At 35.6% G+C, this 23,918-nt stretch overlaps 2 protein-coding genes across 5 annotated transcripts; both read left to right on the plus strand.

Moving 5' to 3' along the window:
• The first annotated feature begins 193 nt into the window (after positions 1 to 193).
• LOC112571673 (poly [ADP-ribose] polymerase 3-like) lies at positions 194 to 7,358 on the plus strand. Of its 3 annotated transcripts, none has more exons than XM_025250859.1 (11): positions 194 to 356; positions 548 to 693; positions 1,142 to 1,286; positions 1,558 to 1,704; positions 2,390 to 2,563; positions 2,781 to 2,846; positions 4,640 to 4,732; positions 5,199 to 5,291; positions 5,779 to 5,956; positions 6,277 to 6,420; positions 6,882 to 7,358. In XM_025250859.1, the coding sequence occupies exons 3-11, from the start codon at positions 1,275 to 1,277 to the stop codon at positions 7,043 to 7,045; spliced, it is 1,071 nt and encodes a 356-aa protein (XP_025106644.1). In that variant the 5' UTR covers positions 194 to 356; positions 548 to 693; positions 1,142 to 1,274; the 3' UTR covers positions 7,046 to 7,358. The 3 variants fall into 3 exon arrangements, with proteins under 3 accessions (XP_025106644.1, XP_025106645.1, XP_025106643.1); XM_025250860.1 differs by having other exon boundaries at positions 228 to 328; XM_025250858.1 differs by lacking the exon at positions 194 to 356 and having other exon boundaries at positions 368 to 693.
• A 990-nt stretch (positions 7,359 to 8,348) lies between these two features.
• LOC112571672 (poly [ADP-ribose] polymerase 3-like) lies at positions 8,349 to 23,177 on the plus strand. 2 transcript variants are annotated; one of them, XM_025250857.1, is made up of 12 exons: positions 8,349 to 8,474; positions 10,411 to 10,620; positions 10,949 to 11,080; positions 11,331 to 11,525; positions 11,867 to 12,040; positions 12,667 to 12,840; positions 13,348 to 13,416; positions 14,332 to 14,424; positions 14,783 to 14,875; positions 15,357 to 15,534; positions 15,781 to 15,924; positions 16,338 to 23,177. In XM_025250857.1, the coding sequence occupies exons 2-12, from the start codon at positions 10,432 to 10,434 to the stop codon at positions 16,499 to 16,501; spliced, it is 1,605 nt and encodes a 534-aa protein (XP_025106642.1). In that variant the 5' UTR covers positions 8,349 to 8,474; positions 10,411 to 10,431; the 3' UTR covers positions 16,502 to 23,177. The 2 variants fall into 2 exon arrangements, with proteins under 2 accessions (XP_025106642.1, XP_025106641.1); XM_025250856.1 differs by lacking the exon at positions 8,349 to 8,474 and adding an exon at positions 8,775 to 8,967.
• The last annotated feature ends 741 nt before the right edge of the window (positions 23,178 to 23,918 follow it).

A 23,918-nucleotide genomic window follows, 5' to 3' on the forward strand; every position in this document is an offset into this window, starting at 1 on the left:
CTGAGTTTATAGATCTCATCTTTGGCAAGCTTTTCTTTCAATATTCTATCTTCTTTAAAAGGCTGACTTCTTTAATTGCAGAGATACCCTTATATATTTGCTTGCTCGCCAAGAAACTGAGCCATCCACCCGCTTTCTCTCACCCGCGCGCACACACCCATCAGACAATCATACTGACGGGGATCCGGGCTCTAATTGTTGATATATGACCGTAAACGTGGACCTCAGCATTGTGATTTATGGATGCTGTTCATACCGAATGTACTGTATCTGCACTTTCATATCTCAGTTGTCTCAGTCAGGCTTCACGTTAAGATCATCACAGCGGGTGAATTTTGCTTCCCTTTTCTGATAAGGTAACGTCAACGGTTAGCAGATAAAACTACTGCGTATGTACGATAAATAGTTGTTTACTAATAATTCAACCTTCTATCAGTGCCGGAAGCGGTCCATATGTGATATATTACGCCTGTTAGCAGTCATATACAACTCTGGATTTTCGCACTACTCACCTGCTGCGTCACCTTAATTATTGTTTTTTTTAAAGCTACTTCCTGGTGCAGTTGGTCGCAAGAGTGAGAATTGTCTTGCCCCAGCAAGAAACTTTGAATTCTAACCATTCCTCTCATGAAGTACGTTGAGACACAGTGTGAGGATGTGGATGCACCAGGCTGTTCACTGATAACAATTAAGGTATATATATATATGTGTCATCGCAGCATATAATACAGGCTTCCAGGCTGTCACTGTTTGGTTACCTTTTAGTGGGTTTTTTTTTTCGTTTTGTTTTGGGTGTCATGTTGCGGGCATTTTACATTATGCAAGCAGAGAAAAATAAAGAATAGTTAATTTATGCCTTGTTGACACATGTAAAAATGTAAGAAAACCATCAAACCTGCTCTCCAAGTCATGACCATAAATGCTTTTTTGAACACTTGGGTTCTATACCTTTCATTGAATCTGTCTTGATTTTTATCTTCAAAGGCTTTATGAAGACTCTCCAGTTACAGTTTCTCGTGACCATTGCAGATATGATTCATTGGTTTTTAACTATAATTATGGGATTAAACATTAGCTAGTAAGTTACAATAGTTATTGTAAACATTAAAAATGCAATTATAAAATGCATTCATAATTCTAGGACAAGCCAGAAGAAAACATTAAAGGAGCCCTACCTGGAATTGCAGATAACACCTTCAGAGACCTGAGAAGAGATACCTAAATAATACAACAAAAGGCCAAGTGGATTGAAATAACTTTCTTTTTCTGGAAAAATGACTGATCAGGCTAGTTTTCATGTCTCACAGAAAATATTTGTTAATTCTGTTCATTCTCCACACATCACTAGATTTTGACATGAGTTAATTTCTTTCTGTCACCTTCTTAGAACTGTTTTAATGTAGTGCAACAGTCTGCTTCAAGTTATATAAATGTGAAATACATAAATATTTTATAAGGTATCATAGATTGCATATATGGTATATTTTGAACTTTAAAAATTTTAAAACATATTTTAAGTCTTTTAATTAAAAGACATTCATAAACATTTTCCAACAGCTCACAACGTGCACACTGAATCCTGCCACGCAAGCACTTATAGAGCTCATCTTTGACAAAGACATGTTTGAAGATGCAATGAGGCGCTTTGACATTGATCTCAACAAAATGTCTTTCGAAAAGCTGAATAGAAAAGATATTGAAAAGGTAGATGTCTTTAATTTGAGTTTATCAATGGTAGTCAAAATAATGTTTTGCTAATTTTTTTAATGAAATATTAGAAATTAATTATTGGGAGTTTGAATAAAATAATGAAAAACATGCAACAACTTACCTGTATACATATATGTGAATCCACACATTCTTTGCGTATCTAAACGTTCTAAGCCTCACTCAGAAGGAGTTGCAGAAACATGACAGTTTTTCACAGTTTTTCTATATAGTCCTTCTTGACAGCAATGCACTTGGTCCAATGATGCTCAAGGATTGCAATCCCATCACAGAAGAAGGTGACATCCTGGTCCTCCAAATCTCCTCCACAGCAAATATGACCTCATCGTTTCCAACAAAAATGTTCAGCCATGGTTCTTTCTGGATGAGGCTTAGAACTTTTTGAAGGACCCTCGTACACACCCAGACACACATATGCAGACTTGTATGCAAAAGCACATACACACAAACACGGAGCAAAGTGAAAGAGGTGCTAAAAGAAACCCCGTGCTTTTCAGCCATTATCAGATGGCTATTACTGCAAATTAAAATGTAACATTTCCCCTTTCAGGCTCCATGTAGAACTTAATCAAAAATAGAATTGGAAAAGTGAAAAATATCAGTTTAAGATAAGAGTCACCAATTGTGTTGGTATAAAACTTGATATCAAAAATATTTTCAGGGCTTTAAGATTTTAGACAAGTTGAAAGAGGCACTGGAAAGGAAAGATACACTTGAGGAACTATCAATCCTGTCATCTGAGTTTTATGATGTCATTCCCCGCAACTTTGGTACCAGAAAGAAGCCTGTCATAAACAACACAGTGTTTTTTCAAAAAGAATATGATACACTCGGGGTAAAGCAGTTTGTTTATATGCTAATGAATATGTTAGATATTTGTATGTGTGTGTGTTGTACAAGCTTTTGTCCTCAAGGACTCTTAGCACTCATAGTCATACTTTTCTAAATGGCTTCAGCTTTCATATTTTCATGCTGTCTAAATGTTCTATTAAAATATATTTTCAAAGCTTGTTGTGTACATCAGAAGTCATACTAATTTTATTTGCCTGAAGGATCTGGAAGATATACAAATAGCCCAAAGTATATTGAATGAGAAGCCAGAACAGCAAGCCAGGCAGGTAGGGTGCTTTTTCTTAAAATGGTTAAAATAATGAATATAACAACAGTCTCCATGTTAATGAATCAGTTTGAGAAACAGATCAGTAAGGCTTTCATCACTCATTGGAAGAATGATATCTGAATTTTATGCAGTATCATGTAGTAAGAGCATGTATACTTTACATTTACAAAAACTGTACATACCAAATCATTAGTAAACTGAGATCGAGTTGAGAGAAATTTACTAAACTTTTCATTTTCTTCTGCATACATATAATAAAAGTTACCGATGATTTACTGAGAAGTGTTTTATGTGAAGGCATTTCAGAAGAGAAGATTATCATATTTTCTTTTTTTTTCTGGGCCATTTGTGAAATGGGTAACTGTTCATGGTTTGCATTCCCACTGATCTAACGTTTTCATTTATCAGTTTTGAATCTTCTTGCAAGTAAAATGTATTTCACCCATAATGATTTTATTTTTCTTAGGATTTATAGCACCTTTCAAAATTTGTTTCACAGACTTAGAATGAACATAAATGTTTGTTTATTCATCTGCACATAAATACAAAGATTATAGAAAATTACCATTCTGACAGTATAAATATATATATGTTATAAATTCCTTTTAGAAACAAATTATACAGTCTTTATTCTCTACAACAGTGGAAGAAATGATGAAAATTACATTTATGAGGCTGGTATATACAATAGGTATAGATGATCTGGTGATGTCAGATAATGTATCTGTTTGAATCGTTTGAAAGTGTTTTGATGAATGATACATTTGTCTCATTCCTTCTTGAGAGTTGTGATATGTACCTTGACACCTTGTCATCACTGTCGTGGAACATTTAGATATGAAACATGCTTGCATTTCGATCGTTCTAGCTATTTTGTCTGAAGGGATCGCAGCATTTCGGTGCAGATTCTACCTTCAGTCCATATTGTGCTGCATCTGGGGATGTTTTGTTAGTAGGTTTTATTTGGTTTCAGATAAGAGGTCTGGTCATTGTAGAATTCTTGTATGAGGTTAATTGTTATTATTTTTACATGCAACAAACATCTGGCAAATCTTAGTATGACATGACACAGTTTTGTCACCAGATTACATCTGCAAAGTATTTTAGTGGAAACTCTGTACGTTGATCAGGTGTACGTGTTAGTACATGCATGTGTATGTGTTCATGTGCAACCTCATCATACATGAGTACATGTGAGTGAGTGTGTGGTGTGAATTGTGTGTAACCTCATCATTTCTATTTCTCTGCTTCGGTGAGTACACATGCATGTCTGCTTATATTATGTTACATTTATCCACTTTTTGGGTAAGATACATAAACTGAGCTATATATTTGAGAGATATCTTCTATTTTAAAAAAGTATTATTATTGTCATTATCATAAAGAGATGTCCCAAGGCCCCTTTCTGGCAACAGTAAAATGGCACAAGAGTAATCAGGTTGATCATATATGACGTAACACAATAATCTGTGCAGACACTGAAGACCATCCTTTAGTGATTCATTTAGCAAGGCCAAAGTGACAAGGAAAGAATTGGCTGACAAAAAGTAAAAGAGTGGACTGGATCGGCTTATTGACAATTGCCAAGTGCAAAAACCATTGTCAGCTGCTGGAGTTTTCTTATCTTACAAGTGACCAGTTCATATCAAGGAAATGAACATAAATCAACTGACCTATAAAGTGGTAGCGCCAAAAACATCATGCTATTAGTACATAAAGCATACTTTTATTTTTTTAAAAGTAAGATGTGATTGCTTGTACTTGATTCTGTAACTGTTGGTGTTGTTGCAGACCACAGAAGAGCAACTTCATCCTTTGGATATGCAGTACAGATGTCTTAAGTGCGCAATAACAACGCTTGATAAAAAGACAGATGAGTACAAGGTATGTGTGAGAGAGAAACAAAAAAAATTTTGTGTGTTCATGTGTGTGCACGTATGTCCATGTGTGTAAAAAATCATAAATGTGTGTCTTTGTCAACTATATAATTATACATTATACATTACTTCATTATAATATGCCCCATCTATACAAACTTGCATAAAAGCTGCTGGAGGAAAACTTACTACAGTTTAATTTTTCTAACTCTGGAACCAATTAGAAACTTGAAAAACTGTTTCCAGACCTGTTCTTCACTGGAATTTAATAATCTATACATTTTCATCTATAACTTGCTTTTTGGGATTGTAAAAAATGATCATAAATATTTTTCTTACACATTTTTTTGTGTTCATATCATACGAAGTTCATTAGGTGTTTATTTCAAGGGGAATTGATAAATAAAGCCAGACATTACATTCTGTTTATTGATTTATGTCATTTTAAATATGTTTAATTTGTGAATTTCCAGATCATTGAGAGATACTTTAATGAGACCAAACCTACCAATTCATGGCAAAATCTCGTGCTTCAAGAGATTTGGAAAGTGGACCGTGAAGGAGAGGTGAAGTAAAAGTTTCTTTATGATGGACACAAAGAAAAACCCAAGATGTGTGTTGCTTTATGACCAAAGAAATATATTTTAAACTGATAAGGAAACAGTGCAGCTTTGAGCACTGTTAAACTTCTGCTGTCCTTTCATTTCTAACAGCTGGATTTTATTTTGTAATACACAGATTATAGTTTTTTGAGATTATGCTGTGCTTAGATATTCAGTTGTGAGGGACAAGTATGTTTGAAAGAATGGTTTTCACCACCTAATTTCTTCTTCTGCTGCTGGTCTGGGCTTGAAAAATATTTGCTAAAATCCAAGAACACATTATTATTACTTTTTTTTAGAACAATTTGAATAATAGTTGTTTGTGACAAATCTTCACCATTGTAGTGCTCTTAAGCATCCATATTTGCAATTAAACCTTTGTCTAGCATTTACCTCTATAGATTGATTTTTGTAAGAGTGATACAAGATGGGCCTTGATTTTGATTTTCAGGAAGAACGTTTCCTTGCTCATGATGGGATCATGGACCGCAAGCTGCTGTGGTATGGTACTGATATGGCACTGGTGGCAGCCATTTTAAAGAATGGCTTTTGTATCAAGACCCACAGTTCTGGCCGAGGGGGCAGAAGTATTCATTTTGTATCAGAGAGTGACAAGTCTTCAGGATATGGTGTGCACCTGCAGTTTGTTTAGAAACTTAATAGTAAAGGTTTGCTTTTAATTTATTTGGATGACTTAGTGAGGTAGAGGCTGGCTAAGATGCTAGCTGAAGGCCAACTGGTCGGTAGCGTGGACAAGTAGCACTGATTGGCATGCTGGTTTGTTTTGGGTCCAGGGGAGGGGGAGGAGGGGACCACGAGAGAAGGAAGGGATGACACCCAGCCCCAACATCTATCCCCAAGTGGACACAGTAGCACAGCCAGCACTGCCGTCCTGTACGGCCAGGTACCCATGCACATTACCCCTATAGCTCTGATATTTTGTCTGCAGTGCGCCCATTTGGCAACAAAGGTCTCATGTTTCTTACTGAAGTAGCAATAGGCAAGCAGTGGAAAATTTACAAAGAAAGCAGGAACCTTATGCATCCACCTGAAGGATATGACAGTGTGCTGGCATGTGGCATTCAGGAACCAGGTGAGAGTTCATGTATTTTCTTTCACCTATTAAATAATGATAGAGGCAGTATTTTATCAGTGAACTTTTATCTAATAAATTATAATGATAAATTACATTTTTATTATAATTGTCAGACTTGGATAATGAAAAATTCTTGAATTTCTTGTATTGAGAAAATGAGAGTTTGTTGTGATTTGGCTTCTTGGCTAGTTAATTATACATGAATTTGACAAAGTTTATTCTTTAATTCAAATTACTGGGTCTAATTTTGAGGCTGAGGAATGTTTAATAATCATGGAGATGACAATACTGTTGATTACAGCTATAGACTGCTGTTCTGCAGTGTCATCAATCAATCCCTTTTTTAAAAATCTTTTGATAGTTATTTGATAAGCCTTCTGTATAGCCTGCTGAGTCTCAAGCACTATTGAAATTATTATGCTATATATTTATATATCTTTTGCTATGTGGCTTTGCAGACCCAGCATTTGACACAGTAATTACACTTGATGGCAAACAAGTTGTGGTGCCACAGGCTAAGCCTCGACCCACAGGCAACCACAGTGTTTTTTACCAGAGCGAGTACCTTATCTACAAAGAGAGTCAGACAAGAATAAGATATTTGCTTCTCATAGACTTCTAGACATGCTGTTGTTTGCATTTGATCATCATACTTAAATGATCAGCCTGCAAACTTCTGCTCTGCATTTGAGTTCACCTACACATCAGTTAAACTTACCAAGATGTTGTGAAATGATTATTATAAAATTCCTCCATTACTAGGAGTATCTGTGTGCACAAACCTCTTGAATTTTTACCACATCTTTATACTTTTACATTAAGCACAAATACAGATGTGCTTAGATTTAATCCTTCTGTGAATATAGTTGCCAGAGCCCTCAGCCAGGAAGTGCACATCATGGTTGAGTCACTCCAATAAAACAAATTTTCTCATGTTACTAGAAGTTTGAGTGTCTGCTGTAACATTTTTACTTTTATACTTCCCTTTGGTGACAGGTCATAAAAGTATAACTGAGAGGCAATATAACTAGATGACCGTTTATTGAATAATTCTTTAAGTTTACAAAAAATGCAGCAACCTTGTTTATAGGACTCTCCAGTAAGTTTTGTCATTATGTATAGAATTCATTTATCACTCATAGAATGTATATAACATCACATTGGGTCATTGTATAGAGGTATAGTCTTATCTGGAAGGTTCACATCTGTACAAAATTTGTTCATTTATTTTTAGCATATTCTGAAGCAGATCAGTACAGTAACAGAGATGACAGTTATAGTCATGGCTTCTATATGAATTTTATTAATGCTCAGCTCTTCTGACTTTCCAAAACGAAGCTTCATGCATCTCAGTTACAAGGAAGAATGGCTGAGAGCTCTGAAAACAAAAATCAAATCACACAGGCACGTACTGCTGTGTGCTGTTCTGTTCACAAGTCATAAAAAAACTTTGAAAGCTTTGGATTTGAAAAACATGGAGAGATGAAGATACAGATCTTCAATGTAGGTGTTGATTGTATGGCATGCCTGTTTTGCTTTCCATAATTGTTTCAGAATAAATAAATAAAAAAAATTTAAAAATTATTTAACAAATGCATGATATTGCTATGCTTGTAACATTACTGTAGGCCTATGGACAGATCGATTAACAGACGGATGTTCACTTACTCCATCCTCTCTCTTACACACACACACCGATTGTACATGTGCCTGATCCTTGTCGAAATTGACGAAAATATCAAAAGTGACTGCCCTCTTTCTGACTAGCTAACAAATATTCTCCTTCGCGGAGCAGACAATTTGACACGCAATGCAGCTTTTAGTTACTCATGTAACTATAACAAACTACGTCACATAGGTCCGTTTCATTGGCTTCAAAAGAAAAAAAAAAAAACCCTTGAGGGTCTTGTACAAACATGTCCAACCGATCTGAGGTTATCTTTCCGCTAGCGTGGATAAAATCTCTTGGACTTAATTGTGACCTGTAGCAGATATATGAGAATATTTAAGGTTCCATTTTCAGAGACGTTTCAGCGTAATCTTCGCCGGAGGTAATTTTCTTTAATGTAATGAGAAGTAGTTCATAAAAGCAGTAGTTATACTCCAAAGCAATCAAAACTTCCGACAGAAGATAATCTTTCGTTCACGGGAGATAAGTCTTTCAATCATGGTATCCGTTTACGTAGATTTAAACCAGCATGGTGAGTTAGAGTGATGTATTTTTATGACAGCAGGGCAAGAAAAATGCCATACGGTCTATGTGGATTACTTTAAACAAGATAAATCAGCCTGATCTGAATGTAAAATGCATAATCAGAGTTTGACACAGTGACCCCCTTTATAAAGTGGGCGTGTCTTGATTGTGTTACCTCCCTTTGCATCGATGGTGGCATGCGGTATCCTGCGCCGGCAGCCCTTGAGTTTAGTATGCAAGCGCCAATTATTGTGCGCATGTGCCTTTGAATTGGATGAAAATGGGTCAGTAAAAGTCAGAGCAAAGGATCAACTTCAGTCATGGACAGATAATGCAAGAATAATGTGCATGTAAGTAAAAATTAAAGTGACATTCGTGATCGACATGTAAAGTATTGGTACGTGCAGACGATTTCCCATGTCCTGTTTCCGCATCAAGCTGCTACCACGTACCACAGGTTGCAACCAAGAATTTTCAACGACCTTCTTTGCTCGTTTCATGGCAGATTGGAATGAAATAACGAATGCCGTAACATGGATGATTTTCACATGCGATATATTTTATCTTTGCAAGGGTTGGAAAATCCAAGCATGATAATGTGCCAGCCTGTCGATAACGATCGCGTGCAGACGGCTGTCGGATGAGGTACCGGTTGCTTGGCCTGCTTTTAGCAGAATCTGTTGCTAACATGGCGACGGGCAAACAGTGATGATGAAATGTTTGCATTCCTTAACGATATTGGAATAGATCAGGCGTATTATGTGTTACCGCCTCAGTGTGTGTGAGAGAGTGTGTGTGTTATATGCATGCTTGTCTTTTTGTTGTCAGGCCAGTGCTACTATTAGTTCATTACTCTCAGTTTTTGCCACATAGATGCTCATGGTCATTAGTAAGTGCAAATTTTTCTGATTAAAAAAACCACAAGCCATAGTGCAGTCTATACATATACATATACTTTGCTCATTCTATCCAACAAACATAAATTAATCCTTTGTAGCTGCGCATAATTAAGTAATCTGTTACAGACACTGACCTAAACTTAGAGCTGTGGTTAACCTTTCAGACATTATAGGGAAATGAAGCTTATACAGCTGCATAAACGTTAAAATCTTAAGCATTTTTGTTCTATTTCTTTTTAAATCAAGCAGGTTGATTGATTAGGTTTCAATTGTTTTGAATGAGTTAATGTTTGAAAAAAAAGCTTATTCAGTTTAGGGCCTTTCCACCCACACAGACAGCACTGCATGGTCTAAGGTACTTTTTTTTCTATGAATATTGTGAGATTAACTGTGAAGTCACTAATGCTATTAGTGACTTCACATAAGTACAGAATATTCATTGGCTTTCCTTGTTTAAAAGGTGTAAACAATAACTGATATTATAGAGATGTGAACATTCATAGGCTTTTTTTTTAGCCTGACTTAAGTCAGACTACAAACTGAAATTGGCTTTCCTCTTCCAGGGAAATTGACAGCTGAGTGATGAGTGTGCCAGGCATGGATTATCTTAATCTTCCTTAATCCCTTGGAATGTTTCCCAAATACTGATTAGTTTTATAATGATATCATGCTTCTGAAATAACAACTTAAGGTACTGCCATATGTGGCATTGTGATACAAAAAGAATTTGTTTAATGAATTATATGAAACTGAATGTGATAATCTCTCACATCAATCCTTCATGTCATTTCAAAACTTATTCATTATTCAGGAAAGAGCAAGATAGTTCTTATACTTCAAAGTTAATGTCTGTGCCAGTCTTTAAATCTGTGTACATTAACTTTTTTTTTGCAGTGGTGGATACTCACTTCCACAATGCCACCTAAACGTAAGGCTGCGGCTAAGAATGGTGGAAAAGCAGCAAAAAAGCGTAAGGCTGAAGAAACAGAGATTGGCAAGCCAGCCACAACACAGGACAAAATCAATGCTCTCAAAGCTGCAGACAAAGCTGTCAGTAGGAAATACAGGCCTGACTCTTTCATACCTGATGCCACTGATTATGAGGTTGGTGAAGGGGGTCACTGAGTTTTCACTTCGGATTATTAAGCATTAGTGCATGTGTGTGTGTGTGAGAGAGAGAATGACAACAATGCATGTATGTAACACTTTATTTCTCCCAGAAGGCAATTCAGGGCAGCTTGATTTAAAGGCACAAAACAGTGTGTGCATAAATGTGAGAAGAAGCAAAAGAAAAAGATGATAGTGATGAGGGTAGTGGCAACAATTAATTAATTTAGTATGCCTTTTTCTTCTGTTGTCTCATTGTTTTCACTTCTAAAACATTATTTTGTAAGGCACTCATTCTTCCTTTGCTTATGACCTCTTTTTTAAGGTGTACCTGGACTATGATGCAATGCTGAATCAGACCAATATTGGCCAAAACAACAATAAATTTTATGTCATCCAAGTGCTGAAAAATAATGCATCTACATCTTATTTTTCGTGGAACCGATGGGGTCGTGTGGTAATTACAGCCCTTTTAAATGCATTTTTAGAATCTCTTCGAATTAATAACTCACGTTCTTATAAAAACAGATGCATCTATCAATGTACATGCACACACACTGGACTAAACAGTATATCTCATTATGCCTTTTTTTCCTAATTTGAAGGATAGTAATGATGATAACGATGATGATAGTGATAAAATACAGTGCAAATGTGACCATTACACGTTTTTTAAAATCAGTTATAAATCTATCATTTTATTTCAGGGTGAGCCAGGACAAAATGCCATGAAAGGTCCCTTTGCAAGTGCAAATGATGCTGTTAAAGACTTTGAGAAGAAGTTCACAGATAAAACAAAAAACAAGTGGGCTAACAGAGACACATTTAAGTCCATACCTGGCAAATACACTTTGATTGAAATGGCTGGAGAGGATGATGCTGGAGAAGACACTGTTGATGCTGTATGGCCTACACACATCTTTTAGTTCCAATATTTTTTTTGTTTCCTGCTTTATTTAGATTCTGGTTATGGTAACTGCAATGCATTAGTGATCACTAGAGGGTAGGGGGAAGAGAGGGATCATACTTTGTTTTTTGCACATAAGTGTCAAATGAATAATTTTGTTTAGCCTTTTGACAATATTTAGTGTGAGATGTAAGAGTATAGATACCTATAAATCATTTAGCATATCACAGTTCTCGGCAAGTAATGCTAAGCTGCTAGAGCATGTTTGCGAAGTATTTTTGTAGATGGAGCGAGTTTATTTAATGTTCTATGTACACTTATGTCATTCTATTGCAGGGTCTTTCGCTCCAAACTGATCAGAAGGTTTCCAAGTGCTCACTGGATCCAGTCACACAGGAGCTTGTGAAACTCATCTTTGACAATGACATGTTCCGAGAGACCATGCAGCGCTTTGACATAGATGTCAAGAAGATGCCTTTGGGAAAGCTAAGCAAGACACAAATAGCAAAAGTAGGTACCTTTTATTTTTTCCAGACAATATTTTTTTAATTCGTTGGAGAATGTTAAACTTTTCTATTAGCATTATTATTTTATTTGCAGATATGGATATGTTGCAGCATTGTTTTGTTGTGCTTCTGTATAGTGCTTCCTCTAATTGCCCTCTTGGAGGAATAGTCTTATCTTATCTAATAAGTCTAATAAAACTGTGTACTAAATGTTTATATGCTACAAATTATAGGATACCTCAATATTAAGATTATATTCACAATATCTCATTATAAATTGATTTTGCAAAAGTTTCTTTGGATGTTTCATTTGAAAATACCAAGAATTAAACTGCACACTCTTGAGCCTGCAAGTGTGCACACAAGCATATGCAAACATATTTCAGTTCATGCACACACATGACTTATTCAGGAGAAACAAGTTTCCATGACAACTCTTATGTCATCCTTAAACTGTTGTTTGCTGTCATTGACATCAGCTGCTCATTCTTCACAATTTTCTGTTTCTGTCATTTCACACTGGTTTTAAATGGGGAAAATATAAACTGTGTGTAAGACTGTAAGCCATGTGAAAGGATGTCAGGATATTTTTCAGTAAACAATCTTGTTGTGATAAAACATTTTTTACAGGGTTTTGAGATTCTGGAAAGGTTGGAAGAAGCAGTGAAGAAAAAGAGCACAAAGCCAACACTTGAGAAACTATCATCTGAATTTTTTACTGCCATTCCACACAACTTCGGTCGCCGGCTGCCACCTGTGATTGATAACCAAGAGATGGTCCAGCAAAAATATGATATGCTAGGGGTAAGAATGTGTGAATGTGTGTGCGTGGCACTAGGATTTATATATTGCGCATTTCCTCACATGGAAGTGTGCTTGATGTGCTTCACAAGAGACCAGGGGCAGTGGGGAAAGAGGCTGTGTAATGTCGTTGTCACAACTGAGTACAAACAAGCACATTATGCATACATGAGCATGCACTGGTTAGCAATACAAGAACGAAGGAGCGAAGAGATAGGAGTGTGGGGAAGAAAGGACAACAGGATGGACCAGCTATAGTAGGTATTTCCGAAAGAGATATGTTTAAGTCCAGAGTATATATGCAAGTACACAGTACACAAGTATGCACAGGTGCATGTATTTTTTTTTATAAGGGAACATGCATACAGTTAATTTAGTCAATGTACTTTCATCATTTATTTATTTTTTTTTAGTGGAACACCTTAATATTGTAAACACAAATCAAATTATCACATTATTTTACTGCCATTTTTGTTGATCTTAACTGGCAAGGATTTTTCTCCTATACAGGTCTTGGGAGATATAGAAATAGCTCAGAGCATGAAGAATGAGAAGAAAGAGAACACCAATGTCAGTAAGGTAAACAATTTTATGGTAGTTTTTTTGTTTTGAGGAAAAGAGTGATGATGATAAAGACAGTGATGATACGGTTGCAGCAACAACATTGATGAGGGAAGTGATTCAGATATGTTAAGGAATTACTTTGAGGAGTGTATTTGACAGCATTTACTACCCAGATTATCTGATGTTGAGCAGTAAGATTCACTGCTGTCATAATGTCAGATTAATGCATTTAGTAACATTTGGTATACTAATTGGTCAAAGCTTATTAAATGTATTTTTAAACTGAACCTGTACTAGAATATTGTAAAGATAAAAATTAAGGAAGTGTAACATAAAATAAGGCTGGTAGTTTGTGTTTCTGTCTGTAGAACAGAAAATTCTTGGTTCAAAGTCCACTTAATCTTTTGCTCTAGGTTCAGTGAACCAGCTACATTTACTGTCCCTTTCATCTCTAGGCTTTAGGACCTTGTTCCCTTTTTTTCAATGTTAAACTTATGGAAGCAATAACATCATGAAATTAATGCCAAGATGCCACTATGCACACGGTGTGATGAAAAGTAGATAATGATCAAATGATCTGTTTGGTAAGGTTTAAGGAAAAGAACAAATCATAGATCAGGTTTAGGCCAACAGGACTTATTTACAAAATATTCTGTTGTAATGTATTGTAAAAATCACAGCAGAAAAATAATTTATTTCAGCTGGTAAATGGTTTACCATTCGTGTGAGAATTCTGAAGGGATTGTGCTAAGATTTAACTTATTTTCCTTTGACAAATTTTCCTATACTCTTCAGGAAATAGGAGTTACTGTGTATGGTTTGTTTCCAAAATGTTTAGCAGTTAGAGAATTCTGTTTAGTGAACAGAAATATTTTTGGAAGCTTTTAAGTATTTTTGCACATTTTGAGAGCATTGTTGCTTTTCTGACAGACTACAAATGAAGTGCCTAATCCGCTGGATGTGAATTATGGATTACTCAAGTGCACACTGACACTGGTTGATAAAAAGTCAAAAGATTACAAGGTGTGTGTGTGTGAATAAGTATTTATGTGGTGTTCATCTGCTTTTCAGAAAATATATAATTGCATTATCATCTATATTAAAAAACCATTCATAGCTCCCGCCACCCACCCAATTTTACTATAGTGAATTATTTAGCATTAGCCTTCTTCAAAATGAATAAAAACTTGCCACAGAGGCCTTCTTATCCTTGACATTTTATAAAAATTGGTCCTTTACATCATGGAATGATTAAAACCATACCACCCAAAATCATCCACAATTTGCTATTTTTGTCTTTGAATCACTGTAAAATCTCTTGGACACCCAACAATCTCCTTTTAGTACACTGATCCAATCTTATTTTTAACTCTTTAACTAGATCCTTGAAAAATACTTCAAGGAGACAAAACCCACTAGTTCTTGGCGGAATCTTGTCCTTCGAGAGATTTGGCAAGTTGATCGTGAAGGAGAGGTGAGTCAAAAGCTCTACTTGCTCAAAGGTGGTGTATTGTGTTTAGGTTTGTGAGTGTTGCCATGTATGAAAATCATCCCAGCTGTTATGAATATTATGATCATTCATCACAATGCTATACTTATTATATATAGTCTAATTCTCTAAGATTACATTTTTAACTGAAGTCAATTTTACCTAAACCTGAACTTTGAAGGTCTTTAATATGAACTCTTTACAGTTTTAGATTTGGTGTGTGTTTAGTCAGTGCATGCAAGTGTTTCATGTCCACCATAAAGGCTGCATGCATATTGGCTTTAGATAGAGCCATGATTAAATTGTGTAGAAAGTGTGCAATTAAACATGACTGTGGAATTCATGAAGTTGTACAAAAGATGCAGTGCTTCCTGACCATAGCAATATCCAAGCCTCAAATTTCTCACATCAACAGTCTCATCAGTAACACCCTTTAAACCATGTATTCCTTGACTTTGTTCATCAGGCAGAACATTTCAAAGCTCATGATAACATTAAGGAGCGTAAGCTTTTGTGGCATGGTACTAATGTGGCAGTAGTAGCAGCCATTTTGAAGACAGGCTTGCGCATCATGCCTCACAGTGGAGGTCGAGTGGGCCGGGGGATTTACTTTGCATCAGAAAATGACAAGTCTGCAGGATATGGTGTGTACCTTATTTGTGATTATGACTTAAAAAAAGTGTTTTATCTTTCATTGATAATTGAACATGCAAGCATAATTTGTAGACTGTTTTAATTTATGTGCTGAAGTAATCCAAACACTTATGCACATTCAGTTATGAGCAAGTTATCACAATGCACACACACTCAAATGCATGTGCACACACATAATGGCAGACACTCAAGTACTCACTTATCTTTTCACTTTACTGTTATGTTTTTGTCTGCAGTGAGTCCAGCTGGCAAGAAGGGCATCATGTTTTTGAATGAAGTAGCCATAGGCAAGCAGCACTGTATTTACAGTGACAACCCCAATCTTACAACTCCACCCAAAGGGTATGACAGTGTGCTGGCATGTGGCACACAGGAACCAGGTTAGAGCTAAATAGCATTTAAATTTTTTATAATTTTCTTTTTATTATGATTATGACTGCCAAGGGCAAAAGAATATTCTAAAATAAGGGAGAGAGAGACCAACAGGTGAGAAGAGGAAGACATTTGAGCATTCAGGAACTTGAAATCTTTGAAAGTAATTATAATCATGAATTGTTTAGAAAAGAAAATGAAGCACTTTTAGTAAAATAATATATAAATTATGAATACTAAATCATATTGTAGCTGAACTGATCTGCTTAACATGCACATAAGTAAAATTACTGCAGCTGGACCATGAAGTCACAGCTCCTAGAGCTCTAGTGTCAATCAGTCCATTCCTTAGTATGTATAATCACTGCATTTGTTAGATTATCTGACAAGCTCCATGCTTTTTCACTATATGATTTTGCAGATTCAGCATATGACGTGACATTAACCCTTGATGGGAAGCCAGTTGTGGTGCCACAGGCTAAACCCAAGCAAACAGGCAAGAGCAGTAGTTTTTACCAGAGCGAGTACCTTATCTATAAAGAGAGTCAAAACCGCATTAGGTACCTACTGCTCTTAGACTTTTAGTTGTGCCTTTTCATGCATTCCATACACTGCAATTTACAGAACGCTTTCTCTTATATCATATCATTTATAGAAAGCATTGGAACATATGTTTTCATGAGACACATTTTTAATTTTGGATTTTTATGTTTCAAGTAATTTGCTTACTTCAACAATGCCTTCCTCAACTTTTACTTCTGCCTTGGCTTTTTGCTCTCTCATTGATTTCTGTGTCTGCATTATCTATTTAAATCTGTGTTTGCATGCATTCTTTTAGATTATTACATCAATAGGATTTAGTATCAATGTTAGCAAATGTGTGTTTTTTATTTTGATGTTTTTTAAGCCTTGGATTTTAAAAATATTTTTCAATGCAATTTGTGCCTAAAGATCAATGAAGACTGCTAATTTGATTCACACTACAGCTGGCATTGTTGAATATAATTTAACATATTTTACATTGATAATACCTAAAAAAAAGAAAAATTTTCTTGTAGAAAAGCAATTTACTGAATTAATATTTTTGAATGCATAATTTTAGTTTTATACTTCTGCATTATCATAAACGAGAAAAAAAGGAGAAGTTATATGAAGCAAAATAAAACGATGACCTATTTGCAAGCATCATATCTTGAATGAAGCTTACTTGAAAACAAGAAAAACATTACTTATATTATCTATAAAGAGACATCTTAGAAACTTTTTCACAATGGAATATATAAGTACTATGTATCGCTTTAGAATGTATAAACATACAATGAAATTCACTTTGTGTTTATTCCTGGAAGGCATACGCTCATTATATATTTAAAGACAAAGTGAAAAACAAATTTTCTTTTGATGCAAAGGACTATTTATAGAGTCTGAGACATAATGTTTTAACATGAATCATGTTTGAATGTAATTTGCACATATATAGTATGTAAGATTATTACATAATATATGAGAATAGTGGATTTAATTTTAATTGCCTTTTTTTATTCATGTCAAGAAAGCTTTCTAAAAAAACAGAGTCCTTTTTCTCTCCTTTTTTATGTAAATTGTTCTTTCAATATACATTTTTCAAGTTTGATGGTTGAAGATCATTCCATTGTAAACATCCATGACTGAGCATATATTTTATAAATGCCACCTTGTGCAATCAGAGTTTTAATTGTATCTTGTATTCTGCCTTGTAAAATTATAATAAGACAAGTCCACCTTTTCCAGTGCAAAGGAATTTCTTTACTCTTAGGGCATATCTTGGCGCTTTTTATTCCAAAGAATAGTTTCTAATGGAATCCTTTTTTGCACTGACAGAAAATGTAAAAATCACATTACTATTTTTAAATCATGCAGTGGGAACCTGGACTCTCTTCTTATTGTCTTTTTGTCTTGTGCTTTTATTTAAGTTTACCAATTGTCAGTTTGTTTTCATTTAATGTGGGTTTACTGGTAAGTTATTTAGGCATTCTGAATAACATATTTGCAACAATTATACATATTCCCTGTCTTTGCCTGCATGTGCATGGAGTAGTGTGCACCTGCTGTGCTTTATCATGTGTAGACAAGTGAAGTTCATATAATGGTTTAAGAGCATTTTTCATAGAAAATGTTTTTGACGTGAATATAAAAAATTTACTGAGTATATGGATATAATTCCAAAAATATTATATCCAATATAAAGAGCAAAGAAGTGTATATCTTCTAATATATCAGGATGAATATAGCTGTTTATTCATTTTTACTGCCCCTTAGTACTTACATAGATGACTATGCACATGAAATCATGCAGCACATTTTGACTTTTTTTAGTCATTGTAGTAGAGAAGGCTACAAAATATGGAAACACAATGAGTAGTGTTAATGTTTATTTAAAAGCATCCTTCTCAATTGCAGCAGATAGCAGGAGTGAACAAGTTTTTTTTTTTCATTAGATTTTATATGCGTGAGCAAACATAGTGAAGATTAGTATCAAAACTATCGGTATATTAGTATAACACAGCATGCAAGTTTCAGAGAAATTAAAACTTTTTAGTAAGGGGGAGATATATACTTCTTTGTACTTGGGTTGATGCTATTGCTTTTAATTCTGTTTTGTTAACAGTACTTTGTCATTACTTGTATTGTGTCACTGTTGCAAAGCTTTTATAGCACTGTTTGCATAGGTAGCAGATTCTTTGTGCTCTATGGGGTCCTGTAGATTGTGTTGAAATCAATAGCAGAACTGTGATATGAATGCATAGGCTGGAGTTTTACTTGGCCTTTGGATCTTCAGTCGCACTTCCCTGAAACAAGGAAGGCAACTGGCTCATCGGAGGATCTGTGATCAGGAGTTTTTTTGGTAGTTACCCCCCTTGTGCATTTTTAAAAAATACTACACTAGTGTAACATGTCCTCTTTCTTGTGCCATTACTCTCTCTTTCACTTCCCACCCCCTACAAAGTCCAGTGTTCTCTGACTTCGTAACCGTATTCAGCTTTATTCTTACATGATATAATGGAAGAAAATGTGACTCGGTTGCTTTCAAGATTCTGTGAACAAAGTGTAGAACTGGATAGTTAAAACAGTGGCTTTTTTTAAAAAATTGTGTTGAACAAGCAAAATGATGAAAATATATGGGAGCCTTAGTCTACCCTCCGAAATAGAAAAATGATTGTCGAGTTTTTAAACTGAGACAATTGCTGAAAGGTGAGTTCTTACTGAATTTTCTTCAAAACTTGCTAATTGAAAATATAATTTTTGTTATGTTTTTTTTTTCCTTTTTAAAAATTTCATGTCGGAGTAAAGCTGATGATTGGTTTTATCTTTGGTCTTGTCTTTTCTTGAACATTACCAATTCCATCTTCACCTGTACACATACATTTTTGTCAGTATCCTCCATTAATCCCTCTTCTGCTAACATATTTCTTGTTTTGTATCATATGGTTTATCATTCTCAGTAGACAGATCAGTGTACCATTACACGGAGACCGCGTTCATCTTTTCTCTACAAAGGCAGTTGACAGCGAATATAAGTACCTTTTTCCTGTTAGAGGGGTTGTCTGTGGTTATCGATTATTTTAAGTATAAAATTCGTTGTCTTTCAGTTTCATTAAATTGTAGACTATAATAGTTTCGCATCATAAAACTACAGCAAACAATTTGAAATTAGAAAAACATACAAAAATTCGATCGGAAGTCGATCCCAGAAACGATATTACCTGTTACCTTGATATAAACAAGGGGGGGAAGAACTTGGTCATCATCATGGTCCCCGTATCCATCTGCTTTCACGTCATAAAAACCCCATTCGATGCGCTTGGTAATCTTATGTCATCGAGCTTGCAGCTCACGCTTACATCATCTTCCTTTAAATTGATCTGCCTGTCGTCTGCTCAGAAAGATAAGTTTCTCGGTTAGCCCAATCGCTACGCATTGGTTTGTGAGTAACATTGTCTTGGTTAGCCCTAGCGCTAACGATATTGTTTGGGCCACCGACATCAATGTCCGTGGATTTGGTTAGACTTTGGCGCTGCGTACATTGTTTCATGGTACTTTTGGTCGTGGCGTCTGAGCATTTTATAGACGCGATGATCGTCAGTGACTCGTTGTAATGACGTTAGACTTCATGCAGTCGGATGCAAAGTCTGTGACGCCTCTACTGAAAAGCTACATCTTGATGGACGTGTCTGACATGCATATTAGATCGCGGTGTCCACGGCAATGAAGACCAATTACTTACTCATGGGTCCTGGATGTTGCATGCAGCTTCGTTATTGTGGGCGCTGGACAGCAGTAGCATCCTAACTATGAGCTCGCGGATAAATTGTGAGAAACTGCAAAATTAATATTCTCTTTGTTAGCTTTCAAGAGACAGTTTTTATGTGACTTTTCTGTTTTGTTTTGCAGTCAGTCCAATTTTTGATGTAGTGCTGGGCACCACACCCGCAACCGTGAAATACTTTCTTAAACTTTGTTTTTTAAAGATGCATCTGAGCAGAGAAGAAATGTTTTAATGTGGTGACAAAAGATTGTTTATGAGAATTGGTATGAAAAGGATACTGTAGTGTATTTAAAATAAAAATGAAACTTGTCACGTTTGTGGTCTTTATCAAAATATTTTAAACGGACGGTCTCCGTCATTACACATTGTCGTCTTTCCGCTTGATCGGTGAGTTCTGTTTACAAGTATAATTTCTGGTAGTAGGGCTCTGTTCTAGCCAGAAACACACTAACAGCTTTGTGCTGTACTGATGGCGACCTGCACACGACTTAAGAAAGTAGACGGCGAAGGTTTGCTTTGGCCTTTTCGGCCTACCGTGTGTGGTGTGTGTGTGAGCGAGAGAGGATGTCAGTTTTTTTGGTCTCTATTCCGTATCCGTAATAATGTATCTATTTAGTGTTCCTGAGTATGTATAACCGTAACATTTTGTACTGTGTATTCGGAGCGTATTAGGACTGATTAATCTATGTTCTGTATTCATGAATCAGTGAACTGTACTCGTAAGCAATCTGTCTTCACCATTGTTCAGGAGACTACTCATTCATTCATTGACCATTGCCATCGGGGGAGGGGGTGACGTAGTAGTCACGTAGCTTATTTATTGGTGTAACGGTGCGTGATAATTAGTCTAGACTCTGTATGCTCGTTGTCTTGTCTGCTTTCACGTTTTGTGTATTGTCTTTTGTGTTGTGCTCTAAATGCGTCTCTCAAGAGTTTAACCTCTAATAGTGTACACGCCGTATCTTCACAAATACACATCTATATATATATATCTTGTTGCTCTGCATCTTTAAGTTACAAGTAATGTTTCGTTTTCGGTTCGGAGTATGGTTCCCACTGGGTGATTTTTGTGAATGATAAATTTGATCCTACACATTTGTTAACTTTTAAAAAAATATAAATAGTGGAAGTAGAGAATTTTGAGAATTACGCTTGATTCTTTCAAATAAAAATAGATATCAACCCTTCCTCTACACTTTCTTTGAAACAGTAAAACATCGACTTGGTTTCGAGTTGCTAATTTATTGTAACTACGTTGTTATTTATATTTTTCTTAATTTTATTGTCTTTTTTGTCTCTTATCACACGAAATCTTTTTAAGTATTCTTCAGCTTTTGGTTTTCAAGGTGCTTTCACCCTCGAATTATCCGTATCTTTCTGGCTATTTGAACTCGTCATGAACATCAAATGGTCAAGCATAATGCTGGGATGACCAATCTAAGCACAGATAGGATTTCTGACAGAATGATGTGCATTTTTGGCAATAAATGAATGCGTGAAGTTTTGTGGGTATTTATCTGCTATGGTATTGATGTGTTAATCTATTTGTCTATTAACATAACTAAGTACGCGCAGCTCTTATTCTTCTGTCGTTTTTTTGGATATTCTTACTCTACACAGTTATGTGTTAGACACGGTTAATAATAATAGAAAACACTTGGCTTTGTAAAGATGAGTTTTTAATGTCAGATTTAACACGTAAATTTTATCAGTCTGTCTTCTGTCTGTCTGACCGTCCTTTAAAAAAAATGTATTTGACTCTTTAGCAGTCTAGTTAAGCATAAGCATCGGTGTGTGACAGTTTACAGAGATTTGATGTCCATTTTTTTAATACTGTTTTTTGACATTGTCCTTGAAATCGTCCTTTTACAAATAAAATCCCTTTTAAATATTTAGACAAGATTAATTGTTAATACCTTGTTGTGTAGAATAAGTAGAAGGATCCCTCCATCTTTCCATATTTTTACGTGTATTTGCATGTACAAGTGTGGATGCATACGAGTGGTTGATTCTGTTCTTGTTCGGAACGATAATTCTGAGGTGATGGAATTAGATGATTTTTTGAGTAAATATTACAGGTCTTCTTACTATAAATATTATAGAGCTTTGTGTCTTAATGTTAATGAACTTTTATTGTTCACTCTTAACTTCATAATGTAACTGCAGGCTTGTTAGGATAATCTGTGTCAAATTGCAAGAGCTGTTTAATGTGCCAAATTTTCACTCGGCTGCTAATCCAAAACTTGAAATTCAGAAACTGAAAACAGAACCAAATGTGACAAAACACCCGTCAGTACAATACTTTCACGCCCACAGGCTAACACAGGCCGATTAAAACAAAAGGACTAAAATTACAGACGTGAATCTGCTGCCGCAACAACAACCTTTGACAAAAGATACCGAGCGAAGTTTGATTTTTCCCCTCGCTTAGTAGCAAGTGCTTTAATACTAGACGAGTTCACCTGCACTAAACGTTTCGCCTCGTCACTGAAATGCTTTGTCTGAAGGATAAGGACGAATACTACGAAGAAATAAAAAACAACTAAAGCGAAAGATTTCCACGAAGATGTAACAACTCTTATACAAAAACGACCTTATGCAGCAATAATGGGAAATAACATCGAGCCATAAAATCAAGCAGTCGCTTGCTTCGTCAGTTCGCCGGGCGGCAGATATACCTGAGGTCCTGAGTGGTTCGAGACAAATGGCAGCTTCAAGGTTGTGACTATAATAACCATGAAGTGCAATTGTTTGTAATATCTATGTTGAAGACTGATCTCACTTGTGACAAAATCGAGAATGCAGCAGTCCAGCTGAAATGACTGATGATCTCCTAAAGTGCTGTTGTTTTTTTTTCCTCTCGTGAAAATGCTAACCGCGTGAGCCTATAGTGAAATAGTTCTGTGTGCCACAAGTATTATAATTATTATTATGATTAAACATAAATTTTCTGTACAGATTTTGTTATTTATGTGAGCGAACAGTGTGGATCAGAGTGTGGATTTACGAGGTGTGCATGTCTGTTATCGCGCGCACAAACGCAGTCACTGAGTGGGAAGCAGTTTAAAAACAAAAACAAAACAAAAAAATATAATAAATAAAAAAGAATAAAAGTAAAAGAAGGCCGAACAGCTAGATGATTGTTATAGCTGTAACATGTGAAACTGTTTGGTATCTCCAATTATTTTAACCGACACCTCATTCGACAAGGACTTTACTAGTCCACACGGGTAGAGCTGCCAGTAACTCACCAGTGCATCTCACAGTTTTCTCTTACTAGTGTGCAGGATTCTTTTGTCTTCTTGTGTTCTTTGCTTTATTTACCTTTTTATACATACATTTAAGTAGTGACATCCACAATAAAACACTGGAGAAGGGACGAGCCGTCGACAGTCACGCAAGATTCCGTCAAGTCCGTTTAATGAGTTTTTTTCTCTTTAAACAATTATCATGCATATAAAAATGAATAAAGATTCACTAACGTGTTTGAAAAGGAAATATTTTTATAGCTTTACCTGTATACTCAATATTTTTTTTTACACACAAAGTGACAGTATATGATCCTTGAAGTACCCTGTTTAGTAAAAAAAATGCACTGTTGCTGCCAATTATAATATGATTTTTAAAGCACTTTTCCCCATAGGGAGACTAGCTCAACGTGCTTTACAAGATACAAAGGGCAGTGGGTATTGAAGA

Source organism: Pomacea canaliculata, linkage group LG9 (assembly GCF_003073045.1).
Source record: "Pomacea canaliculata isolate SZHN2017 linkage group LG9, ASM307304v1, whole genome shotgun sequence".
Taxonomy (NCBI): domain Eukaryota; kingdom Metazoa; phylum Mollusca; class Gastropoda; order Architaenioglossa; family Ampullariidae; genus Pomacea; species Pomacea canaliculata.

Coding starts and splice junctions, on each gene's coding strand:
- LOC112571673 (XM_025250859.1), top strand. Junction 2,564..2,780: donor AAGAATATGATACACTCGGG/GTAAAGCAGTTT, acceptor ATTTGCCTGAAG/GATCTGGAAGATATACAAAT. Junction 5,292..5,778: donor AAGTGGACCGTGAAGGAGAG/GTGAAGTAAAAG, acceptor TTTGATTTTCAG/GAAGAACGTTTCCTTGCTCA.
- LOC112571672 (XM_025250857.1), top strand. CDS start 10,432: ATGCCACCTAAACGTAAGGCTGCGGCTAAGAATGGTGGAAAAGCAGCA. Junction 11,526..11,866: donor GAGAAGACACTGTTGATGCT/GTATGGCCTACA, acceptor ATTCTATTGCAG/GGTCTTTCGCTCCAAACTGA. Junction 14,425..14,782: donor AAAAGTCAAAAGATTACAAG/GTGTGTGTGTGT, acceptor CTCTTTAACTAG/ATCCTTGAAAAATACTTCAA.